This window comes from Hippopotamus amphibius, chromosome 5 (genome assembly GCF_030028045.1).
Source record: "Hippopotamus amphibius kiboko isolate mHipAmp2 chromosome 5, mHipAmp2.hap2, whole genome shotgun sequence".
Taxonomy (NCBI): Eukaryota; Metazoa; Chordata; class Mammalia; order Artiodactyla; family Hippopotamidae; genus Hippopotamus; species Hippopotamus amphibius.
In genome coordinates this window covers 111,165,626-111,191,084 of record NC_080190.1, presented here as the reverse complement: position 1 = coordinate 111,191,084, position 25,459 = coordinate 111,165,626, and the positions used below count along the sequence as shown (strand labels likewise).

Genomic DNA, 25,459 nt, shown 5'->3' with positions numbered 1-25,459 from the left:
CTCCTGTCTGGTTTACAATGGGTCTTATACATTCAGCTCTCTGTTTCCTTTATTGGCCATTTCACAAGCATTTCCACCTAAGGGGAATAAACCCACCAATTTCAAAACAGAACCACAACCATGCCCATGAAGTGTTTTTTAAAAGCTTTGGCCACCCTTAGGGGAAATAATTTTGTCATCACTTAATATCTTTTTAATGGCTCTTTCTCACTTCTGTAAGTCAGCACTTCTTTCCCAGTCTAACCCAGGAAAAGAACAAAGAGCCCCAGCTGAGTTATTTTTCAGAGCCAAAAATGTGTCTATCTAAACTGCCTTTACTTTTTATCTAAATATATAAGAAATGACCACATAAAAGTCCAAGCAAATAAGTGTCTATGGGACATGCCATACTGTTTCCAGTGTCACTGCTGTCACAGCATCCATGACAGGAACCAATTTAGAAATGTGCCTTCAAAAAGTTAGTGTGATATTTTTATTTTTTAATATTTTATGCCTTTGAAGATGGTATCCATGTGCAGAACAGATTTTTTAAGAGGTCATTTTCAAATTTAATATTTCTGGTTCTCCTCTAACTTAGCTTCATATATACATAGTTTTGTTTATTCCTAAATCTAGCAAGTTTTGACAATCACATTTATTTAATGTTTGTTACTAGTTACAAATCTAATTAATTTAATTTTTAAGCTGTATTTATGGATTTAATATATTTGACCCTTAGTATTTCAATTGGTTTATTGAAAATAACTTCCATATATTTAAATGTCTTAAAAGTCTAAGAAATACCGTGACTCTTAAGTTCTAAATTTTGCAATACTGTTTAAAAATCACAACTAGATTTTCTTATAATTTTTTACTTAAAACCACAAATATAAACAATTGCTCATTGATATATTTTATGTTGAAATTACAAGGCCAACCTGTTGCTTTCATAACCTGTCATCACATTCTCTTAACCACTATAAATATTAATAATATCAAATATGTATGGGTTCCTCACCCAGAAATATTTATCATTTTCACATCTTATATTTAATTCTTTCAAACACTACTACATTTAATTCTTATGTTTGGAATTAAAAGATGGTACCCACTTGAAAAAAAATACAGTATGTCATCTCAAACAATGTTGGGGATATATTCTCAAGCAATTTTCAGGGTTGCCTTTCAGTTGGTCTACATTTCTTATTGTCCAGAGATAATGACTGGGGTTTAAGATGGGAGCTTTGGATGTCCTGGTGGCCATTGTGTTGTAGATACCAAAACTTAAGGAAATGGCTGATAAAACAAGCTCATCTTTGGGCTGGATCATATCATCTCTAATTCTTCTACTTATGAAAGTCAGTGGCTTTCTCCCATGCTGAGATATTCTTTGACTCAATTTTATATTTCTTTGGCCCAAGCTCTGAAGACCTCTGGACTTGATGAGGCTCTGCATTCTTTTCATATCCCTCCTATCTCTTGGAGCCACACTCTTCTAGCTATTTTAAATTACATCAGTTTGAATTCTGGATGTCTCTCATGGCTTAATAAGACTATGTGGTTTCCACAGACAAGATGCTAAATTTATTTATAAGCAGAGTAGCTCATGGTAAACATTTTAGTCCAAAGCTAAATTAATCAATTTACAGGCCAACCAACTAAATGGCTTGTAACAACAAAGAATGGAAGAAGACCATGTGGGGCAATAGGCACATGTACAGGTTTATGTATTCTTTTACACTGTTTTAAGCCATCTTTACTTTGTGAGTTATTTAATAATAACATCTAACTTCTACTAGCTCCTGTAAATGTTTTTGCTTCTCCATGCATAATTTTCTTAATTTTTGCCTCATTTTTAGAAGGCAAGATAAGATTTTAACTGTTCACAACTCAGTTATCTGTGAAAGTATTTTATCCATTTAGAGGACAAGAACTAGAAATACAGAATTTAAGGCTGGCTGCATAAAAGCTGAATAAATATCAGGTGTTTAGTTTTTCTAACAAATGATAATAACATGTTGCATATTTGCTGGTCATTCCATAGAATAAGTGTGCACCTATGAACTTCTTTATTCTTTTGATACATTTGTAGGGTATTATACTAAAATCATTTCAAATAAATACCACAAATGCTCAGCGAAATTCAGCAGATAGATTACCCGTTAAGCATCCAGAAATGTATATATTAGTCAAATGCTTAGATGATTACAATCTCATTCCCTAACCTTGTATAAGTTAGAATTCTTTCACATGTTTAAATTGGTAACATTCACCGCAATTTAGAGTTTCTAGATAGGAAAGAAGCTATGTTTGTTTGCTCTTTTCATGCCTCAAAGACCTCTCGTCATATTAATAAATTTAAATGCCACTGTAGATTAAAAGGAGACATCACTTACCCATATTCTCCTGGGAGTTGTAACCAATGGAGAAAGAGACAGCAAGTGCAGTAGATATGTAATTAATTCCTAAATTTCAGAGCTGGATCTTCCCCTCTCTGTAGGATGGGGGGGTGAGTCCTGCCTGGGGACAAACAGGCAAGAAAGAGCACAGGGCCTCTGACTTCCTCTACAGTGGGCATCATACAGACAGTTGATCTGTCTCCAACGGAAAGACAAAATGACCCCATTCTCTGTGTGGGTCCTGGCCAGTCTGCTCTCCAGCATCTTCCTTCAGGGGCATGCAGAAATCCCTCCTATCAGTTTCCTAAAAGCAAACATGGAGAGATGAAAAAAAGTGGTTATCCCTCCTCCCTCACAACTGTCATCTCAAAAATTTTAATTATGACACCTGTACATAGAAACAACTAAAAATGTAGGCATCAGTAATGCTAAATACATGGTCTTCCTATCAAAATCCTTTATAATAATTTTAAAATGGTGCTCATGTAAGATATTTTTCAGGCATGAACTCTTTGGTTTATCTCTTTGACATGTACAATATGTTTTAAGTATATGAGTGAGCAAATAGAATTATATATGCTAAATTACTTTAAATTTGTTAATTGCCTTAAATATTTTAAATTATTTTGCGAAGAATCTAGGTTTACTTTCTCTGGTATGGAAAAGGCTAGAACTGAAGAACATAACAGATCTTCCTGGTTCTGATGCTGGGGCTACTCAGGTATATTAAATAATGAGATGCTGAAAAGGAAAGGGACCCTAGAGATGGCTGCATCCAATCTCCTTATTTTACAGATGGGTTAACTGGGAGACAGAATGATTGACACGTCCTCAGTTGCAGATGATCTTAGCAGTAGACTTAGGTTAGAACACAAGATGTTTTATCTTCTTTTTCAGTATTATTTGTGCCATGCAGTGCTGATATGTTAGAACAAGACTATAAGAAAGACTGTTTTTAGAAAGACTATACAAAAACACAGAAAAAACGTGTTTTTAGCAGTTATTGTTCTCCGTGCATACTGTACTTCAATATGTAAATAATACTTAGATCTATTTTTTTCCCAAAGTGACTACAATTAGTTCAGGGGATGTAATTTGATGCTATTCCATCTAAAATTCATTTGTGAACTAATTGTGCTATATAGCATTTTGGTGAACTGTAATCCATATTTAGTAAATCCATATTTCATTAAAAATATCAGAAAAATAAATACTAGATGAATCCATTATTAGCCTAACAAAATGCTTTTAAAAGTTAATTTCAGTTCTAGAATACTATGACTTTCATTATAAATTTATTTTGTATCATTGATATTTTTGTGCAGATTTTTACAAATAAAACAAAGAAGTTTGAAGTTATAATTTATAAAACATATCAAATGATTATCTTATAGAGTTAAGTAACTGTGAAAAGTATAATACAAAATATTTTTTCATAACTGTAAAAAAGCATGATATAAATTCAAAGAAAAAGTACATATATAAAGAAACAGACAATAATGAAATATTATAGAATGTGTGTCCAATTTTATATACTGTATTTAACATTGATTACTTATTAAAAGGGTATTATGTAGTGTTTTGCCACATTTAACAATCCACAAAATGGGCAGATTATATTCTGGCTAATTAAAGAAAGTGTATTTTACTATTGCTTTTTGAGTGACCTTTTTTTTCACACAGTGGAGATGTGGCCACCATCACCATAGAATTACTCCAGATCCTTTCTTGATAATTCTGATTTTATGTAACTTTGTAAGTGAATTTATTTTAATGTAATTTTAGATAGATTTATGTAAGATGACTTTGTTTTTCTAAGTTAAGACAATTTCTGAGCAACTAACAAATCTTTTTTCAGGGTGGGTGCTGTGGCTTCCTAGGGTGAAAGTGTCTCTTGAAGAGTTCAGCAATTATTTTCTTTCTATTTCAAAGTCACTAAATTAATTTCCTTTCATTTAAATACACTGTTATATTAAATAAATCTATGTTTTCAGTTCATAACAATTAAAATATAGCTTCTAATATTGTTATTTTTACTAGCATATATTCAAATGGTATAAAATATCATTTCTATCATATTATACTTTAATATAGTTTGACCTTTAAAAGTTGGAATAAATGCAAATCAAAACCACAATGAGATATCATCTCACACCTGTTAGAATGGCTATTGCCAAAAAGTCAAGAAATAACAAGTGTTGGTGAAGATTTGGGAAAAAGGGAACCTTGTGCACTGTTGATGGAAATGAAAATTAGTGCAGCCACTATGGAAAGCAGCATAGAGTGTCCTCAAAAAATTAAAAATAGAACTGCCATATGATATAGCAATTCCACTTCTGGGTGTTAATCTGAAGGTAACTAAAATAGTAATTCAAAAAGATAAATTCACCGCAATGTTCATAGTAGCACTATTTGTAGTCGCCAAGTCATGGAAGCAGCCTAATTGTCCATCAACAGAGAAGTGGGTAAATGGAATATTATTCAGCCATAATAAACAAGGAAATCTTGCCATTTGTGACAACATGGATGGAACTTAAGAGCATTGCGCTAAGTGAAATATGTCAGAAAAAGACCAATAACATATGATCTCATGTATATGAATCTAAAACAATAACAAAAACAACACTGAACTCATAGATCTAGAGAGAAGAAAGGTGGTTGCCAGAGGTGGGGAATGGGGTGGGCAAAATATGTGAGGGTGGCCAAAAGGTACAAACTTTCAGTTATAAAATAAATTCTGGAGATGTAATATACAGTATGGTGACTACGGTTAATAATACTGTATTGTATATTTGAATGCTGCTAAGAAGCTCTTCATCTCTTCACAAGAAAAAAAGTTGTAACTATATGTGGTGATGGATGCTAACTAGACTTATTGTGGTGATGCTCTCACAAAATGCACATATATAAAATCATTAAGTTGTACACCTGAAACTAATATGTTATATATCAATTATATCTCAATAAAAAAAGTTAGACATTAATTTTGGTACACTGATTTGAATAAATTTGATCATATTAATTTTTAAGATATATTAATAGCATGCCTCCTTTTTGCTGTGGATAAGCTCCAGGGAAATCAGTTGACTTTGGTGGAATCAAACTTCAGTGGTCAGTATGAGGTGTCTCCAAGTTACATCTAGATGCAATATTTTTATTAACCTATCCTTTACTAAAATTGATGTCTGGGTTTGGGTCTAGATGACACTGTAAAAGCAATAAAAATTTTTGAGGAATAACCATATTGCATTACAGAGCTTTGAATAACAATGGTCTAAATTTGTTTTCTTTTAGTTAGGAAGCAGAATTGAAAAAACTTTAAGAAATAGTAGTGCCACTTAATTCCTCTTTTTGTTTGTTACTAGCAAACCCAGTAAAGCAGGTGTTTTTTTTGTTTGTTTTTGTTTTTTTGCCTTTCACAGGTTTGGGATGAAAATCTTGCAAAATCTGCAGAGGCTTGGGCAGCTACTTGCATTTGGGACCATGGACCTTCTTATTTATTGAGATTTTTGGGTCAAAATCTATCTGTACGAACTGGAAGGTAGGAAGTAGTTTCATTGATACTGTTTATCCACACAACTTTATTGCTTATGGACTCCAAGAGTTAGTGACACCAATTTCAAGTAATATCTGTAAGTATTTATTGAGGGCTCACTATGTGTCAGGCACTGATGTTTGGCCTATGACTGTTTTAGACGTCTTCAAGGATTATTTAATTTTTTAAAAGGGCCTGAAAAAAAAAGTTTTCCCTTTCACCCCTGGAATACCCTTCCTTAGCCTGTATTCTACACTTATCTCACAGAATCTTTGAAAGGCTCAGGCTGTATCCTGCATCCTGTCTCCTCTACCTCAGAAAAAGCCCTTGATGGTGGCAGAAGCCACTGCTGTGTATGCAGCTTTCCCATGTTTGCATATAGCTATATGTGTGTGTGTTGAACAAATTCAATATATTTACACACAGATGTACATATACATATGCACAAATATATATATGCAATTATATGCAACTACAGATAAAGCTGTTCCCAGTGATAGGTTCCTTTTTCTACCACTGTGGAATATCATCCAACATTCCAAAGACTCATTCTCTTCCATATAAGGAAGGAAAATCAGGTGTACTATCATTAAATTAAAATGATTCAAATTTAAAGGAAAAAAACCACACTGAATCTAGCATCACAGCTTCTTTTATATGTCTAATTCTTAATTGTGCATAAGATTCAGGTGGAAGAAATTTTTGACATTGATAAAACAAGATAAAGATGATAATTCTGGAAAGACTTGCATTTTCCTTTTTGAAACAACCAGACACATACTTAGACAAATACAGGATCACTTGCTCCAGCCCTGGGCATTTTCAGGCTTGGCTCTACTTGGAGGAATAGAAGATTTCACTAGGTGGTGATAGTAATTGTGAGGGGAGGGTATGCTCTTGATTTACCATGAATAATCTGCAAAAGAACAATTTATAACTTAATGTGAGTCCACTACATATTGCCACTGCTATACTCTTAAGTTCTCATTGTGTTTCTTGATACCTAGATATCGCTCTATTCTCCAGTTGGTCAAGCCATGGTATGATGAAGTGAAAGATTATGCTTTTCCATATCCCCAGGATTGCAATCCCAGATGTCCTATGAGATGTTTTGGCCCCATGTGCACACATTATACACAGGTAATTTTAACTGACTTCATTATAGTTTTAAAAAACGCTCTTACTGTTTTGGTGAACATGCATTTTCTTAGCTCTAACTTCAACGATGGTATATTGGTTTTCTTTTGCAGATGGTTTGGGCCACCTCCAATCGAATAGGATGTGCAATTCATACTTGTCAAAACATGAATGTCTGGGGAGCTGTATGGCGGCGTGCAGTTTATTTGGTGTGCAACTATGCCCCAAAGTAAGTATCCAGTTGGATTTTACTTCCTGGAATCTTTAAAATGGTGTTAAATATCTTCATTCTGATAGATATTTTTAACAGGTAAATAATATGAATAAGACTTAACCAATGAGTTCTAATCCTCAAATCTTCCATCTTCTTGTATATCTGAAAAGTTATAAGCTGAAAGGCTTCTTTTCACAAGGATTCTAGACTAAATTTGCAGGCAAGACAATCTGCAATTTGGAGGTTCACTAAATTCTCCCCATCATCTTTCTTTAGACGTGGTAATTATAAAATAAACATGAACTTCCAGGCTTTTGATAAGCATATAAAAGGAATCAGGAAAGGATCTTCTAGGGAATTTATCAACACCACAATATTCTCATCAATCAGTACTGGAATGTTGGCTTAACTTTTTCACTAGGAAAGCAAAACAAGCCCTTCTTTCTTTTAAGAGTAAAATTAAAAGCATAGTTTACTTTTTCCATAGATGGTTAAAGAGGCATTCAGAATCAGAAGGGAAATTTTAAATGCTATGAATTCTTTTTAATGAAAGCTTTGCCATGATTTAAATTTCAGTATAAAATAATTTCAGTATAAAAAAAATAATTTCCGCCTATGGCATACATAAAAAGGTATTGTGAAAATTGATCAAAGATTATAAAATATGGTCATATTTATGAACATTCTTCATAATATGAGGATAAATAAGCATTTGTTTTGATAAAATGCCTTTTTGATAACAATGACTTTTTGGATAAAATGTTCTAATATTTATACATGAGTCTGTTCCCATTTGGAGTAAATACTAAAATGTGCAAAGGATTTATGACACTCCTGGTGTCTTCCAAAGTAAGTCCCAAAGATTTTCTCCAGCTTTGCCAGTATGGGGAGGGAATGAGAAAATGTTTCACAAATAACTGTATTACTCATTTATATGGTAGTATGCCAGTGGCAGTGTTTTTGCAAAGTTAGAAAAATAGCGATTTTCCTGATGGTCCCCTCTCCAGAGTTATTAGAATAATAAGATTTGGAAAGTAAAAGGTGGCTGCATTATGAAAAGCATTAAAACTGTGCATTTGTTTGATATTTTCAGTTTTATATCTTATATAGTTTCCTATCAAGACTTTTTTTTTTCTGCTGCTGGTTTAGCATTTTATTTGTCCTTTTTATTAATTTATTTTTTAAGAACTTTTATTGAGATATAATTGACATACAATAAACTGCCTTATTAACGCTTTACCATTCTTTCTGACATAAACAGGCCAAGTAGTACTCAAATAGTGAAAGAGGTTTTTATTACATTCATTTAACTATTCTGTTTTTGGCCAACGATTGGAATTTTGTAATATTATTGGTGAGATGTCTGATTGTTTTATAAGGCCTAAGAGATTAAGATATTGTTAGTATGCTATATTTGCTGTAATATAGGACCATTGTTTTGAAACCTAGGCAATGAAGAAAGTTTTAAAGTCCTGACTGATAGTTGAATATGTTTCTTCCAATCCCAATATGAAGTTATATGAAGCCTAACTGGTTTTCAGGGGAAAAATAAAACAGAGAAGAAGAGGGGTGAGGGGAGAGGGAGGGAGAGAGAGAGAGAGGGAAAGAGAAAGAGAGAGAGAAATTAGAGAATGAGAATAAATTGAATTAGAGGAAATAGGATAAAAATTTTAAAATTAAAAGGAATAATAAAAGTTTATCAATTGACTGATTTATTATTGAATATAATTATCCTCCATTCATGTAAAATTCTATAACATAATATATAGTAGTTTTCTAATATAATAAAATTTTATTTCTAAGTTAACATTACCAAAAATATGTGCTGTATAATTTCCAAAAGCTATGTAGAATAAATTGAAAAATATGAAATTAAAATACCACAGACTGGGTCCATATACTTTTTTATAGCTTTGGGTAAAGATACAGAGGGAGATAAGATTATGAATGTAGAATGGGAGCCATTAGGATGAAGGAGTGAGCCTCATTCTTGAAGAATGGACCTCCTTGAATGTTTACAAACAAACATGAAACTATCAAAACTATGCTTGAGGAAGCTTCTCTGGAAGGCAGACTGTAGAATAAGCTAAATAGAGGTGGGCAGTCTTGGAATCTTATCTCATTTGTAGTATGAATAATCAGCCTATTTTTCATTATATAGATAAATTTTCCTTTATAGACATTTTATAGATGAAAATATGAATTTTCAACTAACTGAATGAGAGGATATGTTCATGTCTGGTAGATGCACTTTATGAGTCACCTGCTTGGCCTTATTTACGTCTTAAAGATAAGACCCATCTGTTTCAACCCTGACTTTTGACTCTTGATAACCAAACTTTCCTCCTGACCATTCAGTTTCCTTCACGTTGTTGGCTGTATTGCTGTCTCTTAGTACTGCAGTTACTAATCACCATGCTGCTGAAAATACATTCATAGCCTCCTCCCTCATAACTAAAAATGCTTAATAACTGTAAGGCACTGTGGCTGTTTTTAACTATCCTAAAGGGTGAATTTGCTGTATCACTGTAACCATGGCCATCACTACAGATGAAGAAAAATATTGACAGCACATAATAATTCAGTTACATATGTTCAGCATTATAGAAAAGCTAATAGTATTACTAAAAATTATAATTATGAGTTTACATATGGGAAAATGTTTTGGAATCACCTTTCATGGCTGCTTCTGTGAGCCATTATTCTCTCACTGAGTTTTCCATATCTCATTTTGTGAATACTGAGAATCTATTTTTTCAACTTGAGAAAGAAATCCTTTGAACACTCAAAGCCTACTTTTTGTGCTTATGACAACTTCTTGCTCATTCACCATTTCTAAGCCTTCCAGAATTATGTATATATTTATACATATAATATATGTGTATATCTATGTCCATATACATTTTACTATCTTTAAAATAACATTAGCATGAGTTTTTTTAAAAGGTAAGTTTAAGTGGATGCAGCCTGAGTGCTCTAGAAGGCTGCTGCAGGAAAGAGGCAGCTGTGGTGCATGGAAAGAGCATCAGGCCTGGTGTCCGATGACAAATAATGTCACCATGCATTGTAGTGCCTCACTTCCTATCTGTAAATTAACATAACACTAACTTACTCAGAAAGAAAATATTTTAAAAATAAGATATGTAGAACAAGTTACTGTAGAAATAAGAAATGGATATAACTTTCAGTGCTTTTCTAAAACAACAAACTTCTAAAAATATCGTCACATGTCAACACGTGATCATGAGCTTAAGGACAATCAGATTTTTTTAAATAGGCATGTAGCATTCATGCTCTCTTCTTCTTTTCTTAGGGGAAATTGGATTGGAGAAGCACCATATAAAGTCGGGGTACCATGTTCGGCTTGCCCTCCAAGTTACGGGGGGTCTTGTACTGACAACCTTTGTTTTCCAGGAGTGACGTCAAACTACCTATACTGGTTTAAATGAGCTTATCTTTTCCTCCAGGAAATATAATGGTTTCTGGGAATCATAGGCATATATATATATTGAGTTTTGCACATATTATACATATTTTATCATAATCTTGTTTTCCTTTTATTATTCATTGTATAAACTAGTGTTTGTCTAGTATGTTTGTTTAATCCTTTGAGGTAATCAAAACATCCATTTCTTTTTTCTGACCTCTAAGCCTAAATTAAAATATTGTGTATGTAGTATTAACATAGTTGATGCATCCAGTTCCAAAACTTGTTTTCCAAAGGAATTATGTTATGTTCATAAGGGATAAAATATATATTTGGCCTATAATGTATGTGTGTGTATATACACACACATAGATAATATAACACATAGATAATAATATGATTTTGTAGTTAACCTGAGGGAAACTTTTTAAAATCCTATTCCAAGATACATGTGAGGTGGTGGGACATCTTCAGCACCCATTTCTATAATGCCCCAAATTGATAATTAGCAAAGTAACACTCAGTAATATCTGGATATAATAATTTGTTTAAGCAACCACAGATTTCATTCTGGAGATATTTTATCTTCCTTGGGTTCACCAAAAGATACTCTTGACTTGTGTAAGATTCAAATCATGTCTTTTTCTTAATCTCTTCCATTGAATCATGTGTTGAGTGGTTACAATGGGCAAGGCGCTCTGCTAGTTATGTTCTGATCATGCAAAGGTGATAAGATATGATTCCTGCCTTCAAGAAGCTCACAAAAATATTCAGGAAATAATGCAGCCTAATTGTCTTGCTGTAAAATTATTTTTTTTAACAAATTGATTTTTCATGTCATTTTGAGGAAATGAATGCAACAGTGTTCACATATAGATGGAACAGGTGATAGGCCACACTGTGTAATATGTAAGACTTCTGATTAGCATGAAAATGTAGCTATAGTGCTTGGAACTAAATGAGGCAGGGAGGAATTGACAACTGCCCAGGGATTACCGGGTAATAGCTGTGATTTTGGAAGATGGAAAGCAAGACCTAAGTAAATGGACAAGGTCCAAGAGAAGTGAGATTCAGGAGACAGGTATGAAAGTCACAGAAATAGGGTTATCACGCGCGCGCGCACACACACACACACACACACACACACACGGAGAGCTTCTGAAGGGCATATCCTGAAGGTCTAGTATAACTTGAGGCCTGTTGGCAGAAGGTGAAGGATGCCAGAGAGAAACACTGGAGGTGCCAAGGACACCTCCAGCTCTGCACGGTTCTGCCCATCCTTATTTGGCGAGAACCAGTCTAATCATCATGGTCCTTGAGCATCACGTGTAACATTCCATGTGCACATCACAGACAGTTATGACTTCATTCAAGGGGCCTTTTCAGGTGATTTTCTAAGGACTAATCACCAAATTTTATTCCCATGTCTAAGTAGAAGAATAATTTTCAGTTTTCCATTGTTTGGTGGAAATCAAATCAAAATCACTATAAAAATTTCACTTACGTTGATTTTGAAAATGCTTATTTCCAAATCAGGGAATCACTTGCAGAGAGATTTCAACACACGGATGAAGACATTTAACACATTACACCTCAATGTGCATGCATGTGCATATGTACGCGCGTGCGTGCGTGTGTGTGTGGTTCAGGTTATGCAGTGTTTCAGTAGAATTACAGAATAAACTAAACACAGTTCCAGAGCACAAATAACAGAAGGAAGCTACTTGTTTTAAATTCCCTACAGGTTTACAATTTCTTAGGGTAGATGCATTGAAAGATAACAGATAGTTAATTAAACCCAATGGGGGAAAACATCCACCATCTGGAGTTCAGGTTTACATGATGACAAACAACTGCCCTGATTCCCTTCGCAAACTGAATCTGACCAAATGTTTTCATATCATACTACTTTGCTTTTGTGGGAACATGTATAGACTTTATTAAAAATAAATATTTTTGGAGACTAAAATGAAGAACAGAAATATCTGTAAGTCAGGCCCCAAATAAACTTTTAGTTAACATATATATAGGCAGTGGAAGAGAAAGCTCATTAGCAGGATATTCATTTGGTTTACCTATACAGTATTTCCTTCCTTGAGTTTGCTAAACTAGTTCTATGGAAGTAGTAAAAGTACTGTTAAACCAAAAAAAGGTCATTAGTTCCAGTTCTGTTGTGGGTTTACTTGAGTGGCTTAGTTTCTCAAGTTTCAAAAAGAATAATGATATTTTGTCATGTGAAGGTAAAATTATTAAGAGAAATTTATGAATATTAAAATTATCATTAATATTGTGAAACTTTTGAGATAAAATTATTTGAGCTCCTCTTCGGCAGAAATTCTGTCTTATCTTTGTATATATCCCAGCTTCTTATATAGTGGCTGTAATGTAATAAATGTTTATATGAATGGGTTTTTAGAATTAACTAAAAAGTCTAGAATTACAAGAATTTAGACGAACCCCACCTTTCCATGTTTCATTAAGACAAAAATGTCTTAAATACAAAGCTTTGAGTGCATCAACAATCTAGATAAATCATCAAACATATCTGATTAAGACTAGGGTCCACACACTCATAACTTGTATTCAACAGTCCTTTCCAAATCACAACTAGAACTGTAAGTTTATTTATAACTTAACAACTCAGCTGAAAATATAACGGGTATATTTGTTATTCTATCTGTACTTTTTAAAGTTAGTAATATAAAGTGGCCATGTGAAATGTTTTATTTTCCAGGCTAAAGCAAATGAAAGTTTGCTAGTATCAACACAGAGTGTCATATTTTTTCACAGCATGCAACAATGGTGCTAGGATAGCTGTTTCTCACTGTAATTCCCAGAGGCAAAAAGGGTCTGGGTATAAGCTATTTCGTAAGAGCAGCTTTAAAGAGTCAGTATTGAGGTTTTCATTCTAATAGATTTCATTCAAAAGAAATAGTAATTGGCATATGTATTCTACAGCATTGACTTTATCTTTGGTATAGATTTTTCATGTCATCCTTTATTCAGTAGAAAAGTAAAAACATCTGTCACAATATAGAATTTTTTGGCTTCCATGTCATCAAAAGACTGGAAAATCTATAATTTTAGCTATTAAACTGATGGATTTCTTTATAGAATTATATTTGAGTTGTGTAGGCACACTCTTAATGTTCCTGGTTATGATAGAGAAGCATGATTTTAAAATGTGGCAGAACCAGTTTTTATTGTTATGTTTTTGTTTGTTCAGTAGTCCAAGCAGTGTTGCTTATATAGCCCATTAGGGCTTCCCTACCAAATTCAGTTGGCAGTGCTGTGGTGTTCATTTGAAACCCTCATGGAAATATTCATTTGAAAGCTCCACGCAGCTTTAGTACCAAGTTGACTGAACACTAGGGAAAGTGCAACCAATACAATTTACTCCGAATATCTGAATTGAAACAATATGTGTTTTTCTCATTAATACATGCTTGTGTTAGATCAACTTATAACATCCACATAAGCAAATCTAAAACACATTTAGGCCAGTTTAAGTGTTTTGTGTTCATATCCTGCTTATTAAATGAATGCATAAGTTAAACAGATAATTTGAATGTGTCCAGGAAGGAAAAGTCATGCTTAACCTGGGGTCTGTGTTCTCCCCGCTGTATAACAGCATTCCCTGTGTCCCGCAGTAGCATAGGACACAGATCTTGACATGGACGGAAGGAAGCCTTTTCCTGTGGAAGTGTTTAGGGAGAATGAAATTGAATTTCTATCAATGTCTGATATTATCTTTTATATATATTTTTTGTATTGTTGTTATATGTGTGAGGGAAGACATATTTAAATGCATGCAAAATGGTTTTTAAAAATTATGCCATGGTCTGACTTTGACTTATGAGAGGTCAATCAAAAACTTATAAAGTTACACGATTCACTAGTTAATGGTGCTGAAAATGCATTACAACCACCATATACTTGCTACGATTTTGAAGTTTCTTTGCAATTAAAGTTTTTATTAAGTGTGAACTATCAGTATCTATCCTGGTGCTAAATATGTGGTGCTAAATGAATCGTTAGTGTTAGTAGCTTAGGAACTCTCTTTTTATTCATAGTTAAAAGTTATCTATTCAATTCCTGATTTAGAAATATTAATAAAGTCCTGTTAAATTAATCTTAACCAAAATAAGCCAGTGCACTCAATTTTTTATGTAATAGTCCAACATTATTTAGGTGTTACAGAATGTAAGTATATTTCTTAGACGTTATCAATTTTTTTTAAAGGCATTTTTTAGCTTGGCAATGCGAAATTCAAGTATCAACTAAAGGTTACATTACACCTACACCAACCATGCTGCAGGCACTGGCGCCCTCTGGTGGTTGTAAGAACAAATTCTTGATGGCTACTTGGCCTGCAACAAAACCATTCCTTCTCTGTTCAATAAAAATTTAAGTTGCACAATATTAAATTCTTGGATATTCTCTAAATCCAAGAACATTGAAAATGCTTGACTCTACTGACATAACTGTCTAGGAGGATAAGAGAGATAATATATCTTGACATCCGTTTTCCTAAATAGTAATTTTTTAAATGATATTCCAGTTCTGAGGTGCTTATTAAAGTGTTCTTTTTTTTTGAACTAGGTATTAATAAAATACATTTTTAATTTTGTTTACATCACAAATACAATAAGATTTAAAATTTAACAAACAAAACATTGTGTCTCACTTTCAGAAATGATAATTTATTTTTATATATTAAAACAATTCCATATATCAAAGGGTTATCTCTCCACTTTTACGTGTTAATCTATAATTTGATAATGCTCTTTGGTCATACTAGTGAGCTAATGATAACATTTTATTATTCCATTCAAAGTCTTTCTAGACCTAAAAATTTACACAAAAACTTAGAATTACATCCCCTGTAACCAATGAAGGCAACATTTTTAGATAAACTTTCACTTGAGTTGTGCAACTGACTAGGTGGGATAATCTGTTTTGATAAAGATATTTCTTAAACTATGTTAGCATAACCAAATGAAATACGCTTTGAAGCAGTTTTCCAAATTAGTATTTTAAAACTTATTTTAAAGCAATAGAACCCTTTGTATGATCTCAATTTTATACAAAGCTCTAACATAAAATACACATAAAATGGACCTACTTATTTCCCACACCTTCTTCAGTGCCTTGGAAGTTCCTTCTGAGAGCCCTAGAAAAACTTGATCTAAATCATCAAGTTCTCCCGATTTTCTCTAAAATAATCAGCTAATTAAAGACAAAAAAATTGAGACTCAAAGTTTTGCAATGGTTATCTTAAATACCCACTTCACTTTGCATGTGTTAGAAGCCAAACTAATTGATGGAGCATTAAATACTGACTTTAACTGGTGCTTGGTTATAGATTACAGCATCTTGTGTTTTATTATTTGACAAACAGATTTTGGTACCATAATATTTTGAGAATTAGAGATAATTGTGATGCACATATGAAAATAATGTGTTTAAAAATATCTAAATGTTTCAAATATGTACATAATCCTAAAATATAGTGTATCATTTTAGATTTTTTAAGAGATTAAATTGGTATTTTTTATTCATTACCTAATACTATGGCAGTAAAAGGTGCCTTTGATATTGTGATATAATGTCATGAATGTGTACATACCTAAAACCTGTGTAAACCTCTATCTTTATAAAGCATAACAAGTGTAGCTTTCTGAGCTCTGCTATATTGTTTTTGCTTTCAATAAAATATTATAATTAATTGTTTTGCTTTTAAGGTTTTAATTAATAACAATCTAATTGTTTTCTTCTTTTCAGTAGTTTCACAATAGAATCAGAAGTAGCTGGCATGATAGTTTTGATAAGGAATGAATTACTTTTCTAAAGCAGCAAGGATTATATCTTTGGGCATCACTGAAATACATCGGATATTCTGTTTTTCTCTTTTTCCATTTCTTTCTTTCCTTCCCTGCCTCCTTTCTTCCTTCTTCCACTTTTTTTCTATTTAATTCCAAAAAATATAAAAGACATTTTAGGTACTAATATAAAAGACATTTCCATGGAAAAAGAGGAAAAGAACATTATATCAAGTTCTGGTTGAGGAAAACTGCAGCAGTTGAATATAAACATTTTCATGCTTCCTTATACTGAGGGCAAGAAGAGAAACCATAGGCATTCCTGGGGGAGAAGCACTGTCTCCGGTCGCTAGTTGGCCCAAGGCTGGTGGTTTACCTTGCAGACGGTAACTCTTCTCTCTCCAGTGAGATGGTAGAGCTACCAGCCTAGTTTGAGAAGGACTCAAATCCAGGGCTTTATTTAAATTTCTCCTTATTTCACGTAAGATAAGAAAGCCTCACTAACTTAAGCCTTTTCAGAATGTCTCCTGCTCCCCAGCCCCACTCCCACCCCCAGAACTCTGTGGCTCTCTCTCAGCTTCTCTTTCTCTTGCTAGTCTTCCCTTTTCACTTCATTTCCTCCTCTTTTATGCCTCCAATTTCTCATCCACATGTTTGGAAAGTTCTTTCCATCTCTACAGGAGGTAGGGCTTCATTCGTTGATATCTGTGTGTTGCAGTCTATAGCCCCCCAGACTAGGCCTGATGGATGCAAAAGAAGTTTCGTCCCCGAGTCCTGCACACCTCTGAAGGTGAAGAAATGGGGGGATGATGGGTGCCTAATCCCATTCAGCCTTCCCCAACAGTGAGAGCTATGGTTGACCACCTCATGAGAAGCAGGCCCACCCTGACAAGGTGAACATCAGCTTTCTCAGAAACAGCTGACTGTGCTCTTGGGAGCAAAGCCTATTTCCACTACCAGTGACTCTGACCCAGTTCCTTCTGAGACAGTAACCTTGGCATTGTGGTGTCAGGGGCTTGGACTTCTTCCTGAGCTGTGCTTGCCAGAGTGTTGTTAAGCCAACACTGCAGGAGCAACTGGCTTTGTCTTAGCAAACTGGAGAGGTGGCACCAACCCTAGTTGAATCTCTCTGGCCCCAGTTGTCTCCCTTGATGAAAGAGGAGTGAGGTATTGGCGTGTTTCCTTTATTGATAGCCTACTGATTGAAGTCAATGTGGCCACTAATCAAGGGGCACGTGAGTTTTACCAAACATGAGTGTAGACAGGGATTTGTTCTATGAGTTTTCACACAATAAACTGAGCAATGCCCTTAATTATCTTTTCAGAAATGATTTTTTCTAACATAAAAAGTGAATTCTAAAAAAATTAAATGGGTACGTGAAAATTCTACAAGCCTTAGAATCTGCCATTTTCTCCAAAAATTATGTATACATTTACCCTTTGACCCTGCAATTCCTCTTCCACAAATCCATTCCAGAGATATGAAATGACATGTGTACAACAGTAATCATTATAGCATTATTTGTTCTCATAAAAGGGCAGATGCAACTCAAAGGTCCATCCGAAGGGGATTGGCTAAATGGAACATCCTCATGAGAGAATACCATGCAAGTGAAAATGGAAAGAGAAAAATCTTCAGACGGATAGAGTGGTCTGCCAGGATATGAGAACAAGTGAAAACCAGGATATGTAAGAGCATAACTAGTATGTTAGCCTTGTGAAAAAGGCTAGAGGGAGTAAAACACATATACACATAGGAAATAATAGATATTTGCTTTTAATCTGTGGAAATAAAAGTGGGATGGTACGTTTAAAAAAGAATAAAGATGATTACTTCCAGGAATAAGACAGGAACCATATGGAGGGGACAAAAATCTTTCAAATGATTTTGAACGACAGTGTTTTGAGGGTACAACCTTAGTGGAATATATTGCAAATAAAGAGCTGCAAAGAAATACATAACTTTATTCAGTAGTTTGTCAGTAATAGTATTAGTGGGAGAAACAGGAGCAAGAATAATGCAGATAAGTAACTGGCCTATTCTTTTTGTTTAATTAATTTATTGTTGTGCAAGCACTTTACTTTTTGTTGCCTTATTTTGTTAGAAAGCCATAAGCACTAATAAAATCTTGTAATTTATTACAAGGTTTGGCCATCAGCAAATGTTGAGATTAATAATCTACTCCATAATTAACTCATAAAATTATACAAATTTAGATTTGGATGAGGTTTTAGAAATTTACCTATGACATTTTCCCAGATTTATTCCAGCCAATATCTTACTTTAATGATATGTTTTACCTTTGTGAAAATTTCTATATAGATTTATTTATATGAATATTTCTGGCTGTTAAAAATCTCAGTCAAATTTATGACTTGTTCCTTCTCAAGTGAATAATAATAGTTAATAAGAAATAATAAGGATGAAGATAAATAAAACTGATAAACCTTTAGCCAGATTTATCAAGAGGAGAGGGCCTAAATAAATGAAATCAGAAATGAAAAAAAGAAGTTGCACTGACACCACAGAAATACAAAGGATAATAACAAATTACTGTAAACAATTATACACTAATAAAATGGACAGCCTAGAAGAAATGGACAAATTTCTAGATATGTACAATTTCTTAAGACTTAACCAGGAAGAAATTGAAAATGTGAACAAATTACTAGTAATAAAATTGAATCAGTAATTTAAAAACTCCCAACAAACAAAATTCCAGGACTGGATGGTTTCACAGTGAATTCTACCAAACATTTAGAGAAGAGTTAACATTTATTCTACTCAAACTGTTCCAAACTTTGCAGAGGGAGGAATGCTTCTGAACTGATTTGATGAGGCCACCAACATTCTGATACCAAAACTAGACAAAGATATTATGAAAAAGAAAATTACAGGCCTATATCACTGGTGAACACAGACAAAAAAATTCTCAACAAAATATTAGCAACCCAAAGTCAACAATACATTAAAAGGATTGCACATCAGGCTCAAGTGGACTATATCCCAGAAATGCAAGGATGGATCAATATATACAAATCAATCAATGTGATACACTACATTAACAAATTGAAGATTAAAAATCACATGACCATCTCAATAAATGCAGGAAAATCTTTTGACAAAATTCAACATTCATTTATGATAAAAACTCTCAACAAAGTATGTATAGAAGGAACATACTTCAACATAATAAAGGCCATATGTGACAAGCCCACAGCTAACATCGTGATCAGTGGTGAAAATCTAAAAGCATCTCATCTAAAATCAATAAGACAAGGATGCCCATTCTTGCCACTTTTATTCAACATAGTATTGGAAGTCATAGCCACAGCAATCAGACAAGAAAGAAAATGAATAAAAGGAATCCAAATTGAAAAGGAAGAAGTGAAACTGTCACTGTTTGTAGATGACAAGATACTATACATATAAAATCCTAAAAATGACTAGAACTCATCAATGAATTTAAGTTTTAGAATACAAAATTAACATACAGAAATCTGTTGCATTTCTATACATTAACAACAAACTATCAGAAAGAGAAATTAAAACAATCTCATTAAAAATTGCATAAATAAAATAAATAAAATGCTTAGGAATAAATCTAAGGAGCTAAAAGACCTGTACTCAGAAAACTATATAATGGTGATGAAAGAAATTGAAGACAACACAAACAGATGGAAAGGTATATCATGCTAATGGTTTGAAAGAATAATTTTGTTAAAATGGCCATACTACCCAGGGCAATTTATAGATTCAATGCGATCCCTTTTGAAATACCAATGGCATTTTTCACAGAACTAGAACAAAAAATTCTAAAATTATATGGAAATATGAAAGACCCAGTACAGCCAAAATAATCATGAGAAAGAAGAACAAACTGTACTACAAAGCTACAGTAACCAAAACAGTATGATACTAGCACAAAACAGACACATAGATCAATGGAATAGAGAATAGAGAGCCCAGAAATGAACTCACACTTATATGGGCGATTGATCTATGACAAAGGAGGCAAAAAATGTACAGTGAGAAAAAGACAACCTCTTCAATAAATGGTATTGGGAAAACTGGATAATTATATGCAAAAGAATCAAACTGGGTTACTCCCACGCCGTGCATAAAAATGAATTCAAAATGTATTAATGACTTAAATGTAAAACCTGAAATCATAAAACTTCTAGAAGAAAATATAAGAAGTACCCCCCTTTGACATTGATCTTAGTAATTTTTTTTTGGATATGTCTCCTCAGGCAAAAGAAACAAAAGCACAAATAAGCAAATGGACTACATAAAACTAAAATGCTTTTGCACAGAGAAGGAAACTATGAATAAAACTAAAAGACTGACTACTTACTGACTGGCAGAAAATATTTGTAAACAATAAATTCAGTAAGTTGTCAACTATATATAAAGTAAACTTAATATTCAAAATACACAAAGAAATCATACAACTCAACATAAAAAAAAATAAACAACCTGATAAGAGGAACTTAAAAGATGTTTTTCCAAAAAAGACATACTGATGGAGAATAGGCAAATGAAAAGATACTCAACATCACTAATCATTACAGAAATGCAAATCAAAACCACAATAAAATATCAACTTTCAGCTGTCAGAATGGCTATCATGAAAAAGACAACAGAGAAATGGCTTTGACAAAGAAGTGGAGAAAAGGAAAACTTGTGCACTGCTGGTGGAAATGCAAATTGGTCCAGCCACTATGGAAAACTGTATGGAGATTGCTCAAAAGATTAAAAATAGGACTACCATGTGATCCATCAATTTCACTTCTGGGTATTTTTCTGAAGAAAATGAAAACAACTAATTTCAGAAGATATATGCACCCTTATGTTTATTGCAGCATTATTTACAATAGTCAAGATATGGAAGTGACCTAAGTGCCCATCAACAGATGAATGGGTAAAGAATATGTTGTATATATACACAATGGGATATTAGCCATAAAAAAACGACATTTTGCCAACATGGTTTGACCTAGAGGGCATTATGCTAAGTGAAATAAGTCAGACAGAGAAAGAAAAATACAGTATAATTTCACTTATATGTGAAATTTAAAAAACAAAACAAATGACAAACATAACAAAACAGAAACAGAGTTACAGATTCAGAGAGCAAAAAAGGTTGTTGCCAGAGGGGAGGGGAATGGGGGGAAGAAAGAAATAGGTGAGGGAGATTAAGAGGTACAAACTTCCAGTCACAGGTATGAAATGCACAGTGTGGGGAATATAGTCAGTAATTATGTAATATCTTTGTATGGTGACAGACTTTAACTAGACTTCTCATGGTGATCATTTTGAAATGTATAGAAATTTTGAATCACTATTTTGTGTTTAAGGAACTAACAAAGTGTTGTAGGTTAATTATGTGTCAAAAACTAACTAATAGAAAAAGAGATAAGATCTGTGGTTACTGGAAGTGGAGGTTGGGGGCCCGGAGAATTGGATGAAGGCAGTTGAACAGTACAAACTTCTAGTTAAGAGATAAATTAATACTATGGGTGTAATGTACAAATGATAAATACAATTAACACTGCTATATGTTATATATGAAAGTTTTCAAGAGTAAATCCTGAGTTCTCATCACAAGGAAAAAAATTTTTCTATTCCTTTAATTGTGTATCTATATGAGATGATAGGCTACCCTTTTTTAGGTGTTTGAAAAAATGTAATGTTTTTCAATGTAAGTACAATTTCCAAAAAAAAAAAGCTAAGTAATGCTGAAATGTTAAATGAATTTGAATTGTCAGTATTAACTCAAGATATTTTTGAGAATTAACATTTTTAGCTTTGAATGGTGAAAAGCCCTAGATGTTCTGACAATCCAACAACACTAAGTGCATTTAGTGCACAGGTGTTGTTTCTAATACTGTTCACCACTTGGTAGCACCTCAGCTGCAATCAACCTAATCCAAGCCACCAATGTTTCTCACATAGATTAATGGTGTCCCCAGTGGAGTTCTTGCTCCCAGAAAGTATATAAGAAGAACCATTGAGAGAAGTGCTTAAAAAAAAACACAAGAATTCCTATTTATATTTAATTTTATCTAGAGAAAAAAAGACATTATTATGATTTGCTGCAGGATAATGGATTGAGAGCAATTGCTCTCCCTTGGTCCCTACATGTAAAGGCCACTTGTCTCTTGAGGGCAGTGGAGTGCCCTGATGGAAAGGGGAGCCCCAGGAGGCAGCAGCCGTCACCATGTTCCTCACATGACTCTTTGCTTTCAGGGCTTTTCCACACGTTGCATTTGCATGAATCAGGTAAGAGAATTAACTAATTTTGAAAACCAGTGTTTACTGAACATTGACAAATATTCTTAGAAAATTCCTGCAGAACCAAGATTTAAAATAAATAATGAAAGCACAAGTTGACCCTAAGGAAACCTAACAGTTATAATCACCTTGCTCATGATAAAAAAGCTTTCTGTCAGCCAAATTATGAGGTAAAAATAATGATGATTCCCAAACTTGTGGTTGCCAAGGGGGAGGCGGGAGGGAGAGGGATGGACTGGGAGTTTGAGTTGGTGGATGCAAACTATTACACTTAGAATGGATAAACAACAAGGTCCTACTGTATAGCACAGGGAACTATATCCAATCTCCTGGGATAAACCACAGTGGAAAAGAATATCAAAAAATAATGCATTTATGTGTATAACTGAGTCACTTTGCTGTACAGCACAGATTGGCACAACATTGTAAATCAACTCTACTTCGATTTAAAAAAGAGAAAAAACAAACAAAAGCAAGCAAACAAACAAAAATAATGATCTCATCAGGTATGACAGAATGGTCGAAGAATTAAAAGTTTCAAGGCTATTTGGAATGGTAAATATGCTATTAATTATTCATTAATAATGAAATTTGCCTTGATGTATTAGCTGGTGACATTTACACTATTATGATTAACGAATGTTTTTAAAGCAAAATAAATGTAAATAATGATGTTTGAAGCTATGTACCAAATAAAACTTTCCAAAATTATTGACCATATGTGATCATATTGCTCTGATAAAATGTTTAAATAATAATAAAATTTAAAATTAAAGTTAAAAGAAAAATAGAAATATCAAAATAATATTTCAGTGAAAGCAAAATGTTTTCATAACATTTAAACATAATAAAGTATTTTAAAGGCTTTAAAAACAATTTAAATATACATTTGTTTAAATATTTTACTTATTTCTATTTCATAGTGCACACATATTAGTGCATGGCATAATGTGTAGTATCTATTAGCACGTGGTATATTTATATTATTTACAGTGAGGGTGCAAGATCCAGAACTTTCTACAAATAAGGGTGCACAACAAAAAAGTCTAGAGGCCACAAGTCTAAACGCTGGCAGCTTCCAAACATGTTTCTCTGCTTCCACTTTGGTCTCTGATAATCCACCACCACACAGCATCCACAGTGATTGTTTAGAAAGTAAAGCACATCCAAAGACTTTCCTGCACAAAACCTTCCGATGACATTCCCATGCATTTCACAAAATCTAGTGCTTTATCACGACTTACAACTGGGCTGGCTTCTACCTCATTCTCCAGTGTCCTTCTCTCCTATTCTCCCTGCAGCTCACTCTGCACTGACTGCCCTCACGTCCCTTTTGCCAAGTTTATCCCCACCTCGGGCTTTTTCACTTGTTCTTCCCTCTGACTGGGACTTATCCTCCAAGACAATCACAGGATTTCTTTCCCTCTCACTTCATTATGGGTCCCCCCTCCAAGTGACACTTTTCTGACCTTCATATCTTCAGTTGTCCTCTTTCACTTCCAGAACTCTTTTACAATGTCTTTTCATTATTGCCTTCATAGCACTAATGCTATGATAATGGAGCTGAGATCTGTGTTTGCTTGTGCTGTTAAATTGCATTGCATACATTGGTTCCCTGTCTGTCTCTCCCACTGGAATGCAAGCCTCTTGAGGGCAGGAATCTTGTTTATTGCTATATTTCCAGACCCCAGGTAGGTGTCCAATCAATATTTGTTAGATAGACCAATGAATGAATGCAGTTGCAAAGGTTAAATCAAGTAATTATGTAAGCATTGCATGCACACAGTTCCTGGTAAGGAATAAACAAAAATCATTTTTACCATCGCTATAATTTTTTCATGGTGTTCCTGAAAATGACAAGGAATCTGTGGGTTCTCTATCCTTAGAGAGTTTGTGCTAACATAATTAATTTACCACAAAAGCAATTAACCAACCCTGTTTTTCCAGAAAATCAACGTCTTTTATCTTTTTTTTGACATACAATAAACTGCATATATTTAAAGTGTACATTTTGATACTTTTTTTTATTAGTAATGTGTATATGGCAATCCCAATCTCCCAATTCATCCCACCCCAAGTCCTTTATCTCTTAAATTACTTTTTAAAAAAGCTGAAGCTGAAATCAGAATTAAATCAATATCTTTTGGGAACAGGTCCACGTAGCCTGAATGGTCAACTTATGATAGACTGCTTGGAGAGACATTTTTATGTTGGCCCCCGATTTCATGCTTGTATGTCAGGTGAAAGTGACAACCTCTACACTGTGGAAACAGATATAATTTCATCTTTATGTGGAAAAGAAGGAGCCAAATTCCGAGATGCAAGTTCTGAGAAAACAGCACCAAGCTCTTCAGCCTTTCCTCCATTATTTGTGCTTAAAAATGAGGGTAGGCTACAGAGAAAAAGAAAAACAAGTGAGAAGTATGTCAAGGGCTGCATTTGCTCAGTGATTCCATGTGAACTGAATCAGGCAATCAGGATAACAATTAATTGTTATGTTTGAAATCTGGGTCTTTTCTCCGTAGTATTTAGTGAGGTTGTACCCAGATTACAGAGGAAGTAAGAATTCTATTTCAACCAGATTCATGAACTTAAGACATTAAGCCAATCTGAAATAGTCATATAGAAAAAAAAAAATCTAAGAACAT

At 33.6% G+C, this 25,459-nt stretch overlaps 1 protein-coding gene across 1 annotated transcript in view; it reads left to right on the top strand.

Moving 5' to 3' along the window:
* The window catches only part of PI15 (peptidase inhibitor 15), a 30,042-nt gene extending 13,670 nt beyond the window's left edge, over nt 1-16,372 (top strand). The window contains exons 2-5 of the mRNA XM_057737446.1: nt 5,801-5,919; nt 6,921-7,053; nt 7,164-7,279; nt 10,578-16,372. Coding sequence (XP_057593429.1) covers nt 5,801-5,919; nt 6,921-7,053; nt 7,164-7,279; nt 10,578-10,713 — 504 coding nt within the window. The 3' untranslated portion in view covers nt 10,714-16,372. The remainder of the gene's footprint in view (nt 1-5,800; nt 5,920-6,920; nt 7,054-7,163; nt 7,280-10,577) is intronic.
* Nucleotides 16,373-25,459: the final 9,087 nt, after the last annotated feature.